This window comes from Cordyceps javanica, chromosome 5 (genome assembly GCF_051103115.1).
Source record: "Cordyceps javanica chromosome 5, complete sequence".
NCBI lineage: Eukaryota > Fungi > Ascomycota > Sordariomycetes > Hypocreales > Cordycipitaceae > Cordyceps > Cordyceps javanica.
Genome location: NC_139299.1, coordinates 367,758 through 382,908, shown reverse-complemented (window position 1 = coordinate 382,908; position 15,151 = coordinate 367,758). Strand labels below are relative to the sequence as shown.

General features: G+C 52.5%; 6 protein-coding genes across 6 annotated transcripts; 4 read left to right on the top strand and 2 right to left on the bottom strand.

Annotated features, from left to right (window-relative positions):
• Positions 1-574: 574 nt before the first annotated feature.
• V2A60_007351 (Zn(II)2Cys6 transcription factor domain-containing protein) lies at positions 575-1,831 on the bottom strand (the record flags this gene model as incomplete). Its single annotated transcript, XM_083258636.1, has 1 exon — positions 575-1,831. The coding sequence occupies one exon, from the start codon at positions 1,829-1,831 to the stop codon at positions 575-577; it is 1,257 nt and encodes a 418-aa protein (XP_083114762.1).
• An 836-nt stretch (positions 1,832-2,667) lies between these two features.
• On the top strand, positions 2,668-3,479 carry V2A60_007350 (uncharacterized protein; the record flags this gene model as incomplete). The annotated part of the gene is made up of 3 exons (XM_083258635.1): positions 2,668-2,729; positions 2,786-2,966; positions 3,018-3,479. The coding sequence occupies 3 exons, from the start codon at positions 2,668-2,670 to the stop codon at positions 3,477-3,479; spliced, it is 705 nt and encodes a 234-aa protein (XP_083114761.1).
• A 1,422-nt stretch (positions 3,480-4,901) lies between these two features.
• V2A60_007349 (biliverdin-producing heme oxygenase) lies at positions 4,902-6,329 on the top strand (the record flags this gene model as incomplete). Its single annotated transcript, XM_083258634.1, has 1 exon — positions 4,902-6,329. One exon carries the CDS (start codon positions 4,902-4,904, stop codon positions 6,327-6,329), a length of 1,428 nt encoding a protein of 475 aa, XP_083114760.1.
• A 551-nt stretch (positions 6,330-6,880) lies between these two features.
• On the bottom strand, positions 6,881-8,768 carry V2A60_007348 (WD40-repeat-containing domain protein; the record flags this gene model as incomplete). The annotated part of the gene is made up of 3 exons (XM_083258633.1): positions 6,881-8,494; positions 8,543-8,644; positions 8,697-8,768. 3 exons carry the CDS (start codon positions 8,766-8,768, stop codon positions 6,881-6,883), a joined length of 1,788 nt encoding a protein of 595 aa, XP_083114759.1.
• Positions 8,769-10,823: 2,055 nt separating this feature from the next.
• V2A60_007347 (glutamine amidotransferase subunit DUG3) lies at positions 10,824-12,193 on the top strand (the record flags this gene model as incomplete). The annotated part of the gene is made up of 4 exons (XM_083258632.1): positions 10,824-10,838; positions 10,895-10,990; positions 11,047-11,791; positions 11,856-12,193. The coding sequence occupies 4 exons, from the start codon at positions 10,824-10,826 to the stop codon at positions 12,191-12,193; spliced, it is 1,194 nt and encodes a 397-aa protein (XP_083114758.1).
• A 688-nt stretch (positions 12,194-12,881) lies between these two features.
• Positions 12,882-13,670, top strand: V2A60_007346 (uncharacterized protein; the record flags this gene model as incomplete). Its single annotated transcript, XM_083258631.1, has 1 exon — positions 12,882-13,670. One exon carries the CDS (start codon positions 12,882-12,884, stop codon positions 13,668-13,670), a length of 789 nt encoding a protein of 262 aa, XP_083114757.1.
• Between the last annotated feature and the right edge of the window lie 1,481 nt (positions 13,671-15,151).

Here is a 15,151-nt window from a genome sequence, read left to right as displayed (position 1 = left end):
GCTCATGGCTGACACCCAGAAACGAAGCACGATCTGGGTGTCATTCAGCCCCTCTGCATGGTGGCCTCGTGCGCACGCGGCCCGCAGAATACATAGATGATGCGAGCCTGGACGTGATGGGGCGAATGTATCATTACCAAATCTTCCTTCTCGGCGGACAATTATTCCATCCAAATCTCAAGGGGTTCACCCAGCTGATTATCCATATAGCCTCTGCCAAGTAGCCAGTTGCCCAAACTGAATCTTCAACCGAGTTCCAACATGATTGATATCAATGACCACAAGCAGGTGGGTGCAAAGAGTAGCTTTGTTGTATAAAGTGCAGTTATAATTACCCCATGTCAGCAATTTGCGGCAACTCTTGTGAAAAAAAATAATTTGCATATTTCCAGCTCGACAGACACAACGTAGTGCGAAGGGTGATGACGGTGAACGTGTTCACTGAGGCCGTGGGCCACTCAAATTCGACGGGTGAGCCGTCGCGACTTGCAACGAGTAACGCTTCTCACATTGAGCTCCGGTGAACGAATAGCAGATTTTCTCTGTTTTGATTGGTTTCTATTCATGCATCGAACTACAGTCCACCATGTGTGCATCCAGTCACAGCAAATAACATGGTCCCAAACTCGTCCAAGTTTTCCAGCCAATGATCCACGCGGCGTCGCCTGCGAACAATGCCTTCATCGTCCATTTCTGGCGGAATCGGCCAGAGCTCGTCAATCGTCAGATGCTTATCTGGCCATGCCGCCAAAAACATATTATACTCCTTTTCCCACGCCGCACGGTTCGGCGCGTGCCACAGCGCCTTGTTGGAGGGGACGGGCAGCCCGCGCAGCTCCGTGCCGAGATACGAGGGCAGGTTTTCCTGGTCTGAGAGGACGCTATCCAGGAGGTACATTACATATAGTGTTCTTCTCTTCGCCTCGGCGACGATCCACTCCTCCCACCTCGGTCGCGAATGCGTGGCATCGGCGGCACAGACGAGGCCCTGCCGAGACGTAATGCACGCCAGGCCTTGCAGCGTCGTCATGGCGCTGCGGAAAAAGGGGCTGGGACCTTGATTCAAGCGGAAGAAGAGGATCAAAATGTAGATCAAGTAGGCCTGGAAGGCGGCCAGTGACGCCACATCATCGGCGTCACGGACCTGGTCTGGCGCTGCTGTAATGGCCTCCATTTCCCGCTGGAGAATGGCCGCGGCGGCATCCTCGCTCCCGGGCAGCGGATTGTCGCTGACGCGGGCGAGGCTCAGGCATGTCGCGAGATGGGATCCAATGACGCCCATCTGTGCTGCATGGACAAATGGGAGCGCAGTCCGACCGCGCGCTGCCATGGCAGCATACGACTTGAGGATGCGGAAGATGAAGCGCGTGACCATGGGCGGGTAATCCTTGACGACCTGGTCCGGCTGCTCGAGGTAAGGGTTGAGCCACCGGTTCTGGATTCTCTCCGCATCAATCGGGCAGGCCAGGTCGAGGCGGGAAAAATCAAGGGCATGGTACGGGTCGGCGTCGTCGTCGTCAGCGACAGTACCGGGCGGACCATGGCTGCTGGGCACAGCCAACGACGCGCCCGTGGCGGGAAGCGGGCCATTCGCTTGTCCCGGCGTGCGTCCCGGCGTGCACGCGTTGAATGAGAAATCCGATGCTGGGCTCGGTATGGATGTGCTGGGATTCAGCTCCGACAACTGCGGCGCAGCTTGGGGATAGTGGCAGGCAAGATGGCGCTGGGCGCATCGTCCACATCGAGTGTGTTTGCGGTCGCAGCGCGCCTTGGCACTGGAGCACTGTTGGCAGGATTTTTGGCGAGTGCTGGCATATCGAGAGCTTTTCATGACGGGAGTGTCACAGTCTGGTTGCCATCTTGTTAAGAGCTTCTCATGTGTAAACGTGGGGGCTGAGGAGGAGGGAGAGCTGGGGCCGTGCTAAGCTTTGAGGTGGTGTTGAAGCTGTGTGCGTGCGAGAGCCATGACGTGGATAGACAGCATAACCGTAAGCGTAGCTTATTAAGTAAGGTATTGGGCAACTCACATAAATAAGTACCCCATTAGAGACACCAGGTGACTCTGGTTTTGTTAGCCTTATTTAGCTGAATCTTTTCTAATTATTGAGGTTGAAGTAAATTAAGAATACTCGAGAGCTTGTATTAATAATCGCTCTCTAGAATTTGATGGTTTCCTCGTGTTGTACGAGTAGCATTAGTGAAGCCCACGGGTTTACTGGTTTCTTGGAAGCCTCCGACAAATTCAAGGGCTCTTTGACAATGGACTGCGCTAGATTTTATTGCCGAGGATTTCTACTCCAAGTTTGTATTACAAAGTAATAAATCTAATGGAGAGTGGCTTCCTGGCTCGAGCGACGGCATCTGAATCAACTCAGCCTTCCTGGCTCCGAGCTTATCGCAGCTGATTACGTTGGTGAAATCTCATGCGCATGTGACTGTTCGCGCGCGTTTGAGTCAATTGGCGGAGACGTCGAAGCTTTTATGATGAAATGGCTCGAGTATCCTTTAGATCCGTGCCTCGTCGGACCTATAAAGGCGACGCCTGTTGATAGCTCCACAAAGCTGAACCGCATCCGGGTTGGCATTGAGACAACTTAAAAGCTTCAGACGGCGTCGTTGAGTAAGTCTTGTTCATGTAAATCGTAAACTTTTATCGCATGACAAACAATGACTTCCAACCTCACGAGTCCAGGTCGGCCCCTCCATATCGGAGTAGTCTTGACCAAAGGGTAGGCGCAAGTCCGGTCCTCCTCATCTACTCGTTTGAATTCTGACAAGCGCATAGGACAACCGAAATGCTCGATGTCGCACCGGTAGAGCTGTTTACTTGGATGGACAAAAAGTCGCTTCAGTTTTTGAATTTTCCCCCCGAGATGATCGAAGAGGGTATTGATGTTGTTATGCATTGGATAAACGAGGATGGTCAACCGGCGTCAATGAAAAGTGGCGCAAAGATAATCCCAACTGTACGATGTCCCAAACCATGAGGAACTTTCCGATATTAACAGTAATTCCAGGATTCTTTCAAGACAGCTCCAAATTTGGACATTGTCCTGATGGGAGCCCATGGCGCTTACCAGACAAACGAGGCCGAGAGGCAGTTCATTAGGGAGGCTTTTCATAACTGCAGTGCGTTTCTCACAATCTGCGGCGGTATATACCCACTTCTCGAGGCGGGACTGCTGCAAGGGAAAACCGTAGCGGCCCCGAGAGTTTTGCTCGAAATGTCCAAGGGCATGGCGCCTGATGTCGAATGGGTTGACCGGCGTTGGGTCAGAGACGGCAAGCTATGGAGCTCCAGTACTCTTCTCAATGGCGCCGATCTGATGAGGGCTTTCGCCGAAGAGCATTGGGGCCAGCGCAGTGGAATGATTGAAGGGCTACTGGATACTCTGCATTTCCCAAAGCGTGATGCAGACTTCAAAGACTTTGACGGGATCAACATATCTGTTAGTGGCACGTGTAGCTTTACCCAGTGAAGCTAGCTTTTGGGCGCCATTGTTCCTATACAGAAATCCTAGACTAGCTATCTCAACTCTGAATAGAAAACCTCTTCTGCACAATGCACATTTGTCCAGATCTAATACTACTCCCCAAAAAGCCAAAGAGGGTGGCGAGGGCGAGGCCGAAGCACGAAAGCTTCTGCTGGTTGTAGATGTCCCTTTCCTGATCAGTTGATCCCACGACTAGGTGATATTATCTCCGAACCAAAAAGAAATAAATGATGACTGCAATGCTCGATTTGATCACGCGCTACTGCTTTGCATATCATTGTGTGAAGCACCATGTTCGACATGATGAGATCTCAAATACGCGGTCCAGGGTCTCTAGGGTAGGACATGCTTCAGCCACAGTGGCGGTAGGGTAAGAACGCCTCATGCCCCGAACTGATGACGATGTAAGTGTCCTAGAGAGAAAGTGGAATCCAGGTATTTAAAACAACTGTTTACTTGAAACTAGACAAACTTTTAATACTAGACGCCTCAATCTCACTAGGCCGAGGCATACACTTTTTTTTTTCCCAAGTGGCGGCGGCCGTTCCTTGTCCTGAACAAGGTGGGACACACTTTGGACCGATCGTCCACTGTCGGCTCGATCCTCATATCACCGACTCGAGAATGCTGTTCCGTGGAACTTGCTAGCTCCGTATTCTGATAGCTAAAAGACCCGCCGCTCAATTCAGACAATGGGATTTGGGCAAAATCAATAATGCACTTTTGCATGCGGCGCTTGCCCCTCCCTCCCTGGCAACTGCAGGTAGAGTGGCTGTCCTGCACATCCCACCCATCAGGGCGGCGCAACCACCATCTTTCTCACTACATGCACCACAGCATATTCCATAGTCCTGCCAGGCCTGCAGGCCATCGATGCATTACTTTCAAAAAGAAGCAACTCGGGAACGGGACGCAGGAATCACGCGATAGAGCAACCTCTGCTGCTGCCTCGCTGGTGTGCTACCCGCCGCCACTACTTGGCGTGGCTGCCTGTCAACGCAACTGTCCATGTGACGACGCCTCTGGCCATTCAATACGCTGAGCCTTGGGGTATCACATATTTGATATTGCTTGCTCATTCGACAAGGCTTCTTGACAGAACGCCTAGAGCTCTATAACCCTGCACCACCGCAGCTGACCTACTCGCGCGCCAGCCACCTATGCAGTGCAAGTGACTTACAGAGGCGACCTCATCACTGTGCAAACGACATGGCAGGAGCTACTTTACATGGGCTGCGTATTGTATCATCATTCGTCATTCTGCTCCGATACTCCTCCTTTCGAAACTCTCCATACGCAACACCTTGAAACCTCTCACGGCTTCCTATAACCCCCTCGCGCTTGATCCCTACGAAACCTCGAAACGTCTTCCAACAGTCCTATCCAAGCCGTCTATACTGCATCATCATGGCTGTCACAGACAGCACATCAACTACCCCCTCCAATGGCAGGGTCCGGGATAGATCCCTCGCCGAAGCCATCGCTGCCCAAACACGAGGCATCCATGCTCGACTTAACAAGTCCATCGTGGCCCGTCTTCCTCTTGCCCTGCCCCCTCGTGCCTCCGATCCATCCACATATGTCACCGGAATTCTGCATATTGCACCGATATACTTGACCTTTGAAAGCCTCTGGGACCGCTTTCTTTCACCTGGCCCGGATGGCGGCGTCGGATCCCACGCGGAGCTGGCGGCGTCGCCGCGCCCTGGATCCGAGACAACGCCAGCGGGAGCTTCACCGCTGCCCGGCCCTTCATCACAAGAACGGAAGCCTGTCCTTCCCATACGAGTGCACTCTGTGCTCCATGCGCTGCAACTACCTGGCCTAGCGCGAGGAGGCTGCCTGAGAGCCGACATTCAAGCGTTAACAGGGTGGTCCGACCACGTCGTGGAGAGCCAACTCGAAATCGCCAGTCGAGCAGCACCCCTTGCAGCCATGATCGATCATATGGAACGTTCAATCCAGAAGAAGCCTCTTCTTCTAGTCACGTATACATACATTATGTACATGGCCCTCTTTGCGGGGGGGCGGTTTATCCGAGCGACGCTTGAAGCAACTGGCGATGACTTCTGGCAGACTCCTCTGGCTCCCATTAAGCCCACCATGCAGCCGTGTATACCCACCCCCAACTTCCAAAATGAGATTGACAACGGCTTGCAGGCCTCGGCTGACACGCATAAATGCCACCCGCTGCCCTTGAGCTTCTTCCACTTTGACACGCCACATGATGGGGAGGATTTGAAACTTGAATTCAAGCGCCGGGTTCGAATCTGCGAAGCAGCTCTGGAGCCGGAAGAGATAGATGACATCGTGCAAGAGGCGACCAATATTTTTGAGCACATCACCTCTATTGTGCAGCAGCTGGATGCCATTTGCGAGGAGGATCCCAACGACGGTGCCGCAACAACGCCTGGAGACTACTTGCATATGGTGCCTATTCTCAGTCGTCTGCGTGACAGTGTGTCCGTGGCCAAGGAGAGACACGCAAAGAGTTCGCCGAGAACTTCCTCAAGTGAAGGCGAGAGCGCTGGTACCGTGATTCGACGACGCAATCATGGTTCAAGCGCCTCATCTGAATCGCACACGACTGACAGTGCTACTTCTGAGCACCCATCACTACCTGCTGTCACAGGCATCGAGCTGTGTCCTATTGCGACCGTTAGATCCGTCCGCTTCAATTCGGCTTTGGCGCTGCCTCAGCAAAACGAGCCGACCGCTGCGGCGGGGCGAGAGCAGCTCAAGAGTGCAGACCTAGCAAGTTGCATTCTTGCTGCAATCCTCGGCGTCGTGGCTTTCGGTGTCATTTTAGTCTCACGACGAGCGTTGGTGGCCTGACCGGGTTATTAGGAGACGAGGATGGGCTTGCATTAGATGGCGTTTTGATTAGCTTGACTTTGGTAGCATCATGTAAACATGAATGGTACTGTATTTTAGCAAGAGTATACGAGATTGCATACCCAGGCGTTTGAAATTGTATTACTTTCAGCCTTTATGAGCACACGGCAGACGATGTCATCAGCAAGTATGCACTGTTTTCTAGACATAGACAATTACCTAGCTTTTCGACTTGAACAACTATGTTTGACCTGGCTAATGTTGTATCAAAGAAAATTCATAAGGCTCGTAACATGCAATGATCCTCCTTCTCAACGCCGGCAATGCAAGAAATTTCGCCCTTTTCGACCCTGACAATGCTTTAAACTGCGGTTCCCAAAAATTACAACCAGAAAAAAAAGAAATAAAATAACACTAAAAATGCGGACCAAGAGAAACGCCCATCACTACTGCCATGTTAGATGTATATATATACAAACATCATTATTCATTAAGAAAAGGTTGTGTGCGCAAGGCGTGTTTTGACAGGACGCAGAATGCTTCGCAGTACATCACTCTTCGTCATCAGCGTCCCAGTCAGCTGCCACGTCGGCCCAACCAGTCATGTATCGCTGGCCGCCGAACTCGCCCACGTTGCGCAGGTGTCGCGCCGCAGTGGCGTCCTGCTGCCACTGGCGCACAACGCAGTCGTCGGACGCCGTGACCAGCTTGCCGTCGTATGACCAGCTCATGGTGGTGACTTCTCGTGAGTGCCCGCGGATAAGCGGAGTACCAGCGCGGTAAATGGGCAGAGAGCTGTTACTGCCGCCCAAGGGGGTAGAGCAGAACGGCGTGGCAGCTGCGGGTGTACAGGCCGAGAAGGAGGACGAGACAGACAGGTTTCCGTGGCGTTCATCCGAGAGAATGTGAGAGTTGGCGGCCCATGACGCCCGGAGGTAGCGCTCGTCGGTGGGGAAGAGCACAGCGCAAAAGTCGGAGCTGCCCACAGCGAGGACTTCAGGCCCGCCGGCGGTACGAACGGGGCGAATGGCACACTTCACATAAAACGAATGAATTCGAAACATGTCGTGCTTCAAGCCGTAAAGGGGGCCAATACCTTGAGCGCCGTTGGGCTTGCGTTTAGCGGCATTGTCCTCGAGTGCAGGGGCGTGGCCGAGGATAAGATGCGCTGTCGAGTACGCATACACGGTGCTGTCTTTGCAGACGGCATAGAGACGCGCCGCATCGGAGCTTAGCGCCATGGATGTTGTACCGTAAGAGCGCCACGCATGGCTGGGGGGCGCTTGCGTCATGGCGAGCGGCGTTTCAGCGAGCTGTCGGCGAGGCTTGATATAGCGCGTATCCCACAGCTTCACAGTTGCGTCGGCCTCGGATGCGGACAGAAGAAGATGCTCACGGCCGGTAGGGAGCCATTGGATAGTGGTGACAGACGCCGAGTTTGTATAGCCATTGACCTTGCGTTCGTGGGAGTTGTCAATTGTGTTGACAGTCCTAGCCGTGATGGGCTCAAGGCGTGTATCACGCTGGATGAGCTTACTCTCCCCACCGACGGTAGAGAAGCAATTGACAGGTACGGCCGAGCAACGCAGATCCCATACTTGGATACGGCCGGCCCGATCAGATGTCGCTAGTGTGCTGCCATTGGCTTGACCCTTTTGAAAAGCGATCTGGCGGAGAGAGTCGCAGTGCCCTCCGCTGAGCTCCACGGCTGCAGTCTGTGTCGCAACATCTATAATTTTTCCTGTGCGATCACCACATGCTGTAGCGAGGCGAAGGTCGTCGTCGGAAAATGCGAGGGCCATAATGGCATTGTCGTGAACTTTGATGTGAGTATCCACCTTGGAGTCTTGAGGGTCGCTACTGTCGGCTGTGTTGAAGAGGCGCACATAGCCTTGCTCATCGCCGATAGCTGTAACGGGTGCTTTGTGGCAGCTGGTCAGCGAAAAGGGTATCGTGTTGCCGGGACCAGTGTATGCTGTGCATTGGTGAACGTCAGTGCTGCGGCTGTAGTATGCAGCCGATTCGGCACGAGGGTCGCAAGCTGGTGTGGCGAGACATTGTTGACCAGTGTGTGAGGAAAAGCCATGTTCGCGATTGAGCAGCTGCGACTCGAAACCGCGGTTGCGAAATTTACGGATCGGCTGTGGTTTATAGCCCTCGAGAGTCTGTCATTCGTTAGGAGAGAGAAAGTCTGGCGAGGTAGAGAAGCATACAGCATGGTCCTGAGTGTCGGTAGAAATGACGTCTGGGGTCGATGGGAGAGATTTCTCTTCGATACCTCGGAGTCCACTTCGACTAGCCTTGAAGAAGAGATTCTGCCAAGAGTTAGCCAGGAACAACATGCTAGGGGTAATGATCGTGTCGTACGAGTGTGGCTTTCCGTCTGTCGCCCAAAGCATCAGTGGGCAGCTGCTCCGTGCTGTTTCCCTCCGTGATCATGTCTGGAGGGATTCCGGGTAGTCGTAGCTGTGGTAGGGATAAATCATCCATCAGTAAGCCACGTCTTCTCTTGAGAGCCTGCAAGGAGCTTTGCGGGCAGTGCCGCTTGCTGGCACCAGCTCGGGCTGTTCTCTCAGTTGGTGAGGAGCATATAGGGTCTGACATTGGGACATCGCTGGCCCAAGATTCCGGAGACAAAGCTTGACGGTTGGTTTCGGAGCTGGTGAGGGATTCGAGAGGCAGGCGTAGGACAGTGCCGCCTGGGAGAGACGATCGGGGAGTGAAGAATCTGCCAAATCGTCTTGGCGTAACCGAAGGGTTTCGTCGTTCTTTACCGCGTCTTGCACGCGAGGGCGAGAGGTAGGGCCCGGCGGGGGATGAGCTCATGTCGGACACTGATGCTACGGCGGAAGCTGGCGGGCTTGATGGGACTGTTGCGTAGGTAGAGGGACCATGATGGAAATGCATTGTAGCCTCGAGGCGACGGGCAGACAATGGGGGAGGGGAGACGAGAGGCGATGAGAGGAATTGCAAGGTTAGGAGATATAAGATGGAAGAAGCATGACAAAAGTGCAGGCAAGATGATGTGGAAAACAGACAAAAGTAATGGCAGAAAGCCAGGGATCGATATTGCCCCGTGCAGGCAATAAATTGAGGCTGGGAGGACTGTAACGTGGAGAAAACGCCAAATGTCGGTCATTAACACGGTCCCGCGTCTCGTCGCGTGGAGGCGGCGAGCCTCACAGCTTACAAGGGTGGTAGTAGGTTAGTAAGTTGGCACCTCTCTGTAGGTACTTGAGTAGGTACTTAAGGCACGCACTCTGTAATCCGTGCAGTACTTAAGTTACCAGCGTTACCCAGAGTTACCCAGTACTAATTAGGTACTTGTCGACGGGTTCGTGGCGTAAAGTGGAGACGTTTGCTACCTACCTAGGTACCTGGCGGGTGTCGCGCTGAGCGGCCACCCTGTACTGTGGCGGTGCCGCTGTGGCGCAAGCTCAAAGAGCAATAAAATAAAGAGAGAGCAAGTGATTGACGTAGAGCCAATCGAGTTGGAATCGGGATGGTAAACTTGCTGCATTCGACAGAGGGAGTGTTGGGCTAAGCCTTGTCTGCTGATGTACTTCTTTTACTACGGAGTACACTTGCTCGATATACACTGGTAGCGACGCGTTCTTGGTCGTGTGTGGCAATCCCCGTGGCAATGTGGGAAAATGGCAGACATTCAGCTTCAAAAGGAATTGCGTTAAAGAATTCGGAAAAAATGATAATAAACAACCGGTAGCTACAAAAAATGACTTCTTTCCCTCCCAAAACAGGACCGGATCAAACAGCTGTCCCTTATGCTCCGTAGTCAAGGACGAGCACTTCTCTGTCTGTCTGTGGTTGGCTAGGTACTTAGACTCGGTGGTAGATGTGAGTAAATCCACCTCCAGGCGAAAAACAAAAAGCTGCATCCTTGAAGCTTAATCGACACAACCTCGTCTGATCTGTTTCATACGGGCCTTTCTCTGCTCACCTCCGAAATCCTTTCTTGCGCTGTTCCCATCACCCGCAGCGTCACGCACTGCATTGCACCGCATTGCAGTGTGCATTTACAGGGCTGCACCATCACAGGCAGCCACACTCCACCGCCACACCTGACGTGCCTCACTCGCCTTGCCACCACCAGCTCTCGAAAAGCCAGCCCTCTTCTGCAATCTGCCGCCTCCAACTTCCATCCTAAACCCTTCCCTTGTTTGTTTGCTCTGTGATCCCTTTTGTCGCCCCCTGATTCAAAGTGTTATCACCCCAAACTCCCCAGTAATCCTACATTTTGCGGCGTGCCCGGTCTCCCACCCTCCCTCGTTGTCCCGGCCGATCTCGCTCGCTACCCTGACCACACTCTGTTGTGGCGCCGATGGTGTCATTTGAGTCACGCACGATTGCGCAACAGCGCCAGGGGAACTTTTCGATCTGGACAATCCTATGGACATAGTATTTACAAAGAAGACTCCCTGAAACCCTCATCCACTGTTTTTCTCCCGCAACTACCCTCTTGCGGCGCTTCCCAAGATGTGTCGCTTCCTGGTACGTGCGCAACTTGGCCCTCACACCCAACAATGTCTGCTGACACCACACATCAGGTGTACAAAGGTAGCGATGAGATCCTGCTCTCCAAGCTGATACTCGACCCGACACATTCGATCCTTAAGCAGTCTTTCGATTCGCGACTCCGACTGGTACTTATTAGGCCTACCTCTCCCACCCCGGGACCGGCAGCTGACCCTTCAAACAGGACACGCGACGAGGCCAGAACAACGCAGATGGTTTTGGAATTGGTTTCTACACGGACCCCAAGTTGGGCTCCGCTCCTTGCCTCTTTACATCGACGACGCCGGCATGGAACTGCGCAAACCTTCAAAGAATCGCTTCAAAGACCGCCTCTCGGCTAATCTTTGCCCACGTTCGCGCAACGACTGAAGGCTCCACCAACGAAGACAATTGCCACCCATTCACCCATGGCAGCTTAATGTGGATGCATAATGGCGGTCTCGGTGGCTGGAAGTACATCAAGCGCCGGCTAGGTAGCCAGCTAGCGGACAAGTGGTACTTGGGAGTGCAAGGTGGCACTGATAGCGAGTGGGCGTTTGCCCTCTTCCTCGATACATTGGAACGCCTCGGCCACAACCCGAGTGCATGCCCTCCCGCCGGCTTCGGCCCAACTGTTTTGCGCAAAGCTGTCGAGCAAACGATTGCCAAGATCAACGAGCTCACCGACTCCATACCAAAGGAGATTCTCGAGAGCGAGGATGTCGACACGCGTAGTCTGCTCAACTTTGCTGTCACAGATGGCCACAGTACCATCTGCACCAGATACATTAGCAGCGCGCGTGACGAAGCCGCAAGTCTCTATTATTCCTCGGGAACGCGCTGGGAGACTAGGACGGGCGCAGTCGAAGACAGGCAGTACCATATGGAGCGCCAGGACAAGGGCGCCGACATCGTCCTGGTGGCGAGCGAACCTCTAACGTTTGAGCGAGGCAAGTTCATGACGTCTATGACTCTCAAGCTAGAGTACGCAACGAAGTGCTAACCTATACTCAGAGAACTGGGTCAACGTGCCTACCAACTCTATATTAACGATTCACCGGCAGACGGTCATGGTCCATCCAATTCTAGACAAGTACTACGACAGAGATCCTCATCATGTGCGATCCAGCGCATTCGTACATACTAAAGGTCTCGTGTCCAATGAAAAGCCGCCGAGTGGTTCGCTGAGTCCCGGCATCGACGCACCGTCAGCCAGCATCTATGAAAATATCAAAAGCATCGGCCAGTCATCGCTTTCGCGCAGCATCAGCCCTGACTTTGCGCGTGTGTCCGTAACGCCGACAGCCGGACGGCCGCTCCTCACCACTCATCGAAGTAGACCGTCTTCATAGAGCGCACCACAGCAACGCTTAATACACTAACAACGCACACCAAATTGGTCTCGGCTACATAGCTTATTTTTCGCAATACAGAGTTTTGTAGCGCCTTGACGATGAATCTAGACCAGCTTGCCAACTTGGGAGACACCACGGGCGCCTGACGTTGCTAAGCTGTGACCAGCGCCGTTAGAGCAGCCCGTACATGAATGTTCTCTGCAAAAAGTCAGGGAGAAGAAGAGCGAAAAAAAGGTATACTACTTGTATAGAATAGAGAAAATTTCGGGCATGTTGCAAGGAAGCAGGTGCAATTTGGACAAGACATGCGTGAACACTCTTCGCCAGGCACGCGAATGTTGATTTTCAATCCATCTAACGTATCTCAAATGTATCAATAAAGATGTGGAAAACACGAGCGAATACCTGTCGTCGCGAACGGTCGAGTACATCAGAGTGACTTCTGCGTTAAGGCAAGAACCACCTTTTGGCCGCTGCCCTACGAGCCGACAAATGGCGTTCACAACAACGAATTATGGCGGGAAACCGTAATAGAACTCTCGAAAAGCGGCGGCGTAAAGTATATACCGCGTGTTGTCCCCCCTTCACAGCAAAAGGGAGCAAACGCGTGAGCATATTCCTACTCTGCATCCTATATTATCCTTCACTTTGCAAAACAGAGACGCAGCGCGCTTCAAGCTGCAACATGGTGTGCTGCTTTGCCGTCACACAGTATGGCTGTAGCCACAGCCAACTGCAAAAGACTGGCTGCACAAAAAGCTGCCACGACTTTTGCCAGCCCGCCGAGACTCTGCTCGTGACCAAGTCGTGCTTCCCCTGCGGCTCCTGCATCAAGATCAAGGCTAGCCAAGATCGAAACGAGGCCAGTATTGCACATGAAGCGGCCGTAGCAGCGATTGAGGAGAAGATAAGTGTGGGATCAGCAACACGATCAGACATGTTGTATAATGCACGTGCCCGCTACGGCTGGCTGGCCGACTCGGAATCCCGCAAGCGTAATGCTCAAGTCTACGAGGCCGAAGACGCCGAGCAATGGACCTTGGAGTACGCAGAGACAATCTGGGATCTCAAGCACGGGGGATGTCGAGACACGGAGGGATTTGAGCGCGATTTGCATACTTTACTCGAGATGAAACCCCGGGGTTTGCGCATTGTCGAGGAGTCTGAGTGGTACTCGAACGAGGTCGACTCGATTGACGAGAGGCTCCCGCGACTGATCAGCCGGGCCATTGCAGAAAAGATGGGAGTTACGAATAAACGCGAGCTCATGCCATCTCCTCCATTGCCAGCGAGAGGCCGAGCACAAGACGTGCCTGACGGCGAATTGATGCCACCACCTCCCGTGCCGATGCAGGGAAAATCGCGGGAAATGCCTTTATCGCCTCCTTCATCTGCAACACATCTATCGTCGCGATCACCATCTCGAGACGATTCTCCGGTGGTGGATCTTCCTCTTTCCCCCAAAAGTCTTTGATATCTTTACAACATCCGGTTTCGGCGCATCTGTCATACTCAACATCGGCAGCCGCCCTCGCAGCAGACCTAGCAAGTAATACTTACACAAGCAAGCAAGTTACTATCTGGCAACAAAACTGCCTGGTTTGAATTGACTTTCATGGCATGCCACATTTTTCTCGGCTGTCTACGGGTCTACAAAGGTTTCGGAGGTGAATGCGCTCTACGAGGACGATTGTTTGTGCAATACAGGGACAAGTTGACATTACTCTGGGGAGTAGCCTAAAAATGCACAGAGAAGTATCTTTCAAGAATATAGCTTTGACGACAGAAATTTGTACAAATACGAGGTGGATGCTTGAACTTCTGATCACTGGTGTTGGGCTACGGTGAGGAAGACAGTGGTAGGGCAAGCCGCGGAATACCCCAAATGACGAACGGTCACATTTTGCTTAGCTATTTTTTATGTTGGATGATGTTCTTAGGTGGAAAAAGAGAGGGAAGGTCATTGCTGGAAGTTCGATACCCACGTAAAGCGTCACATGGTTTGGGGATGCGTTATAAAGCCTTTGCTGTATCAGTCGGCATTTGCTGTGCATACGTACGAAGCTAAAGACGACGGAAATGACAATTGAAATACATAACAACAGCGCCTCTAGAGTGAAGAATTCACTACAAATTGAGATGAACTCAAGATTATGTTCGTGAGTGTGAGGTAATAATGCCGTATATCAGGCCAACGGTGAGATGGCGGAGGGGTGTTTCAACGAAACTGGCCACTTGGCATTGGATGAACCACGGCCTGACGAGGAAATAGAAATATTTCAAAGTTACCTAAACGGGAGAGCGTCGTGGGTTTCGTTATGGCTGCAACATCAGCGTGGCCAATAGCAAATGGTGTGCGTCCTCGGTGTAGCGATAGATTGAAATTGGCGGCACCACAATCAGAACTCGGCCCGCGAATTACAGTTGTAGAGAACGAAAGAATTAATGTGTTATGTGCTGCGGACTTATAAGATACAAGGACACATTTAAAAGCTTGGAATTCGAGTCTTTGGTATAGCTTTCGTCTTCTACAAGAGGGATAGAGGAGTATAGTCCGGCAGACAGGGGAGATGCAAGAAGAGACAGAAATACAGAGGAAGTAAAGAGATACAGGAGTCGAAAAAAATGGCGTTTGAAAAAGGCATAAGAATTGATGCTTTTTAGGCCTCTCGCTCAAAGAGGAACACTTGTGGCTGCATGCAACGTGTACGGATTACAACTGCGCCGCTGTACGGATACCTATTCTGCCAAGCCGGAAGAGCAACGCACGGCATGGCGTCATCTGAAGTGAGTTGTCAGACACGTCTTGAATAAAAACACGCTATTTTCCACAGAAGACTGCGTGTTCGAAGTCTTGGACAAGGGCTACTGTATACGTCTCATGTTCTAAGCCCAGCGCAGGGGTGGTACCTGACTGTAGAGAGTAGGGACAAGCGCAAGCCGACGCCGTGGCGT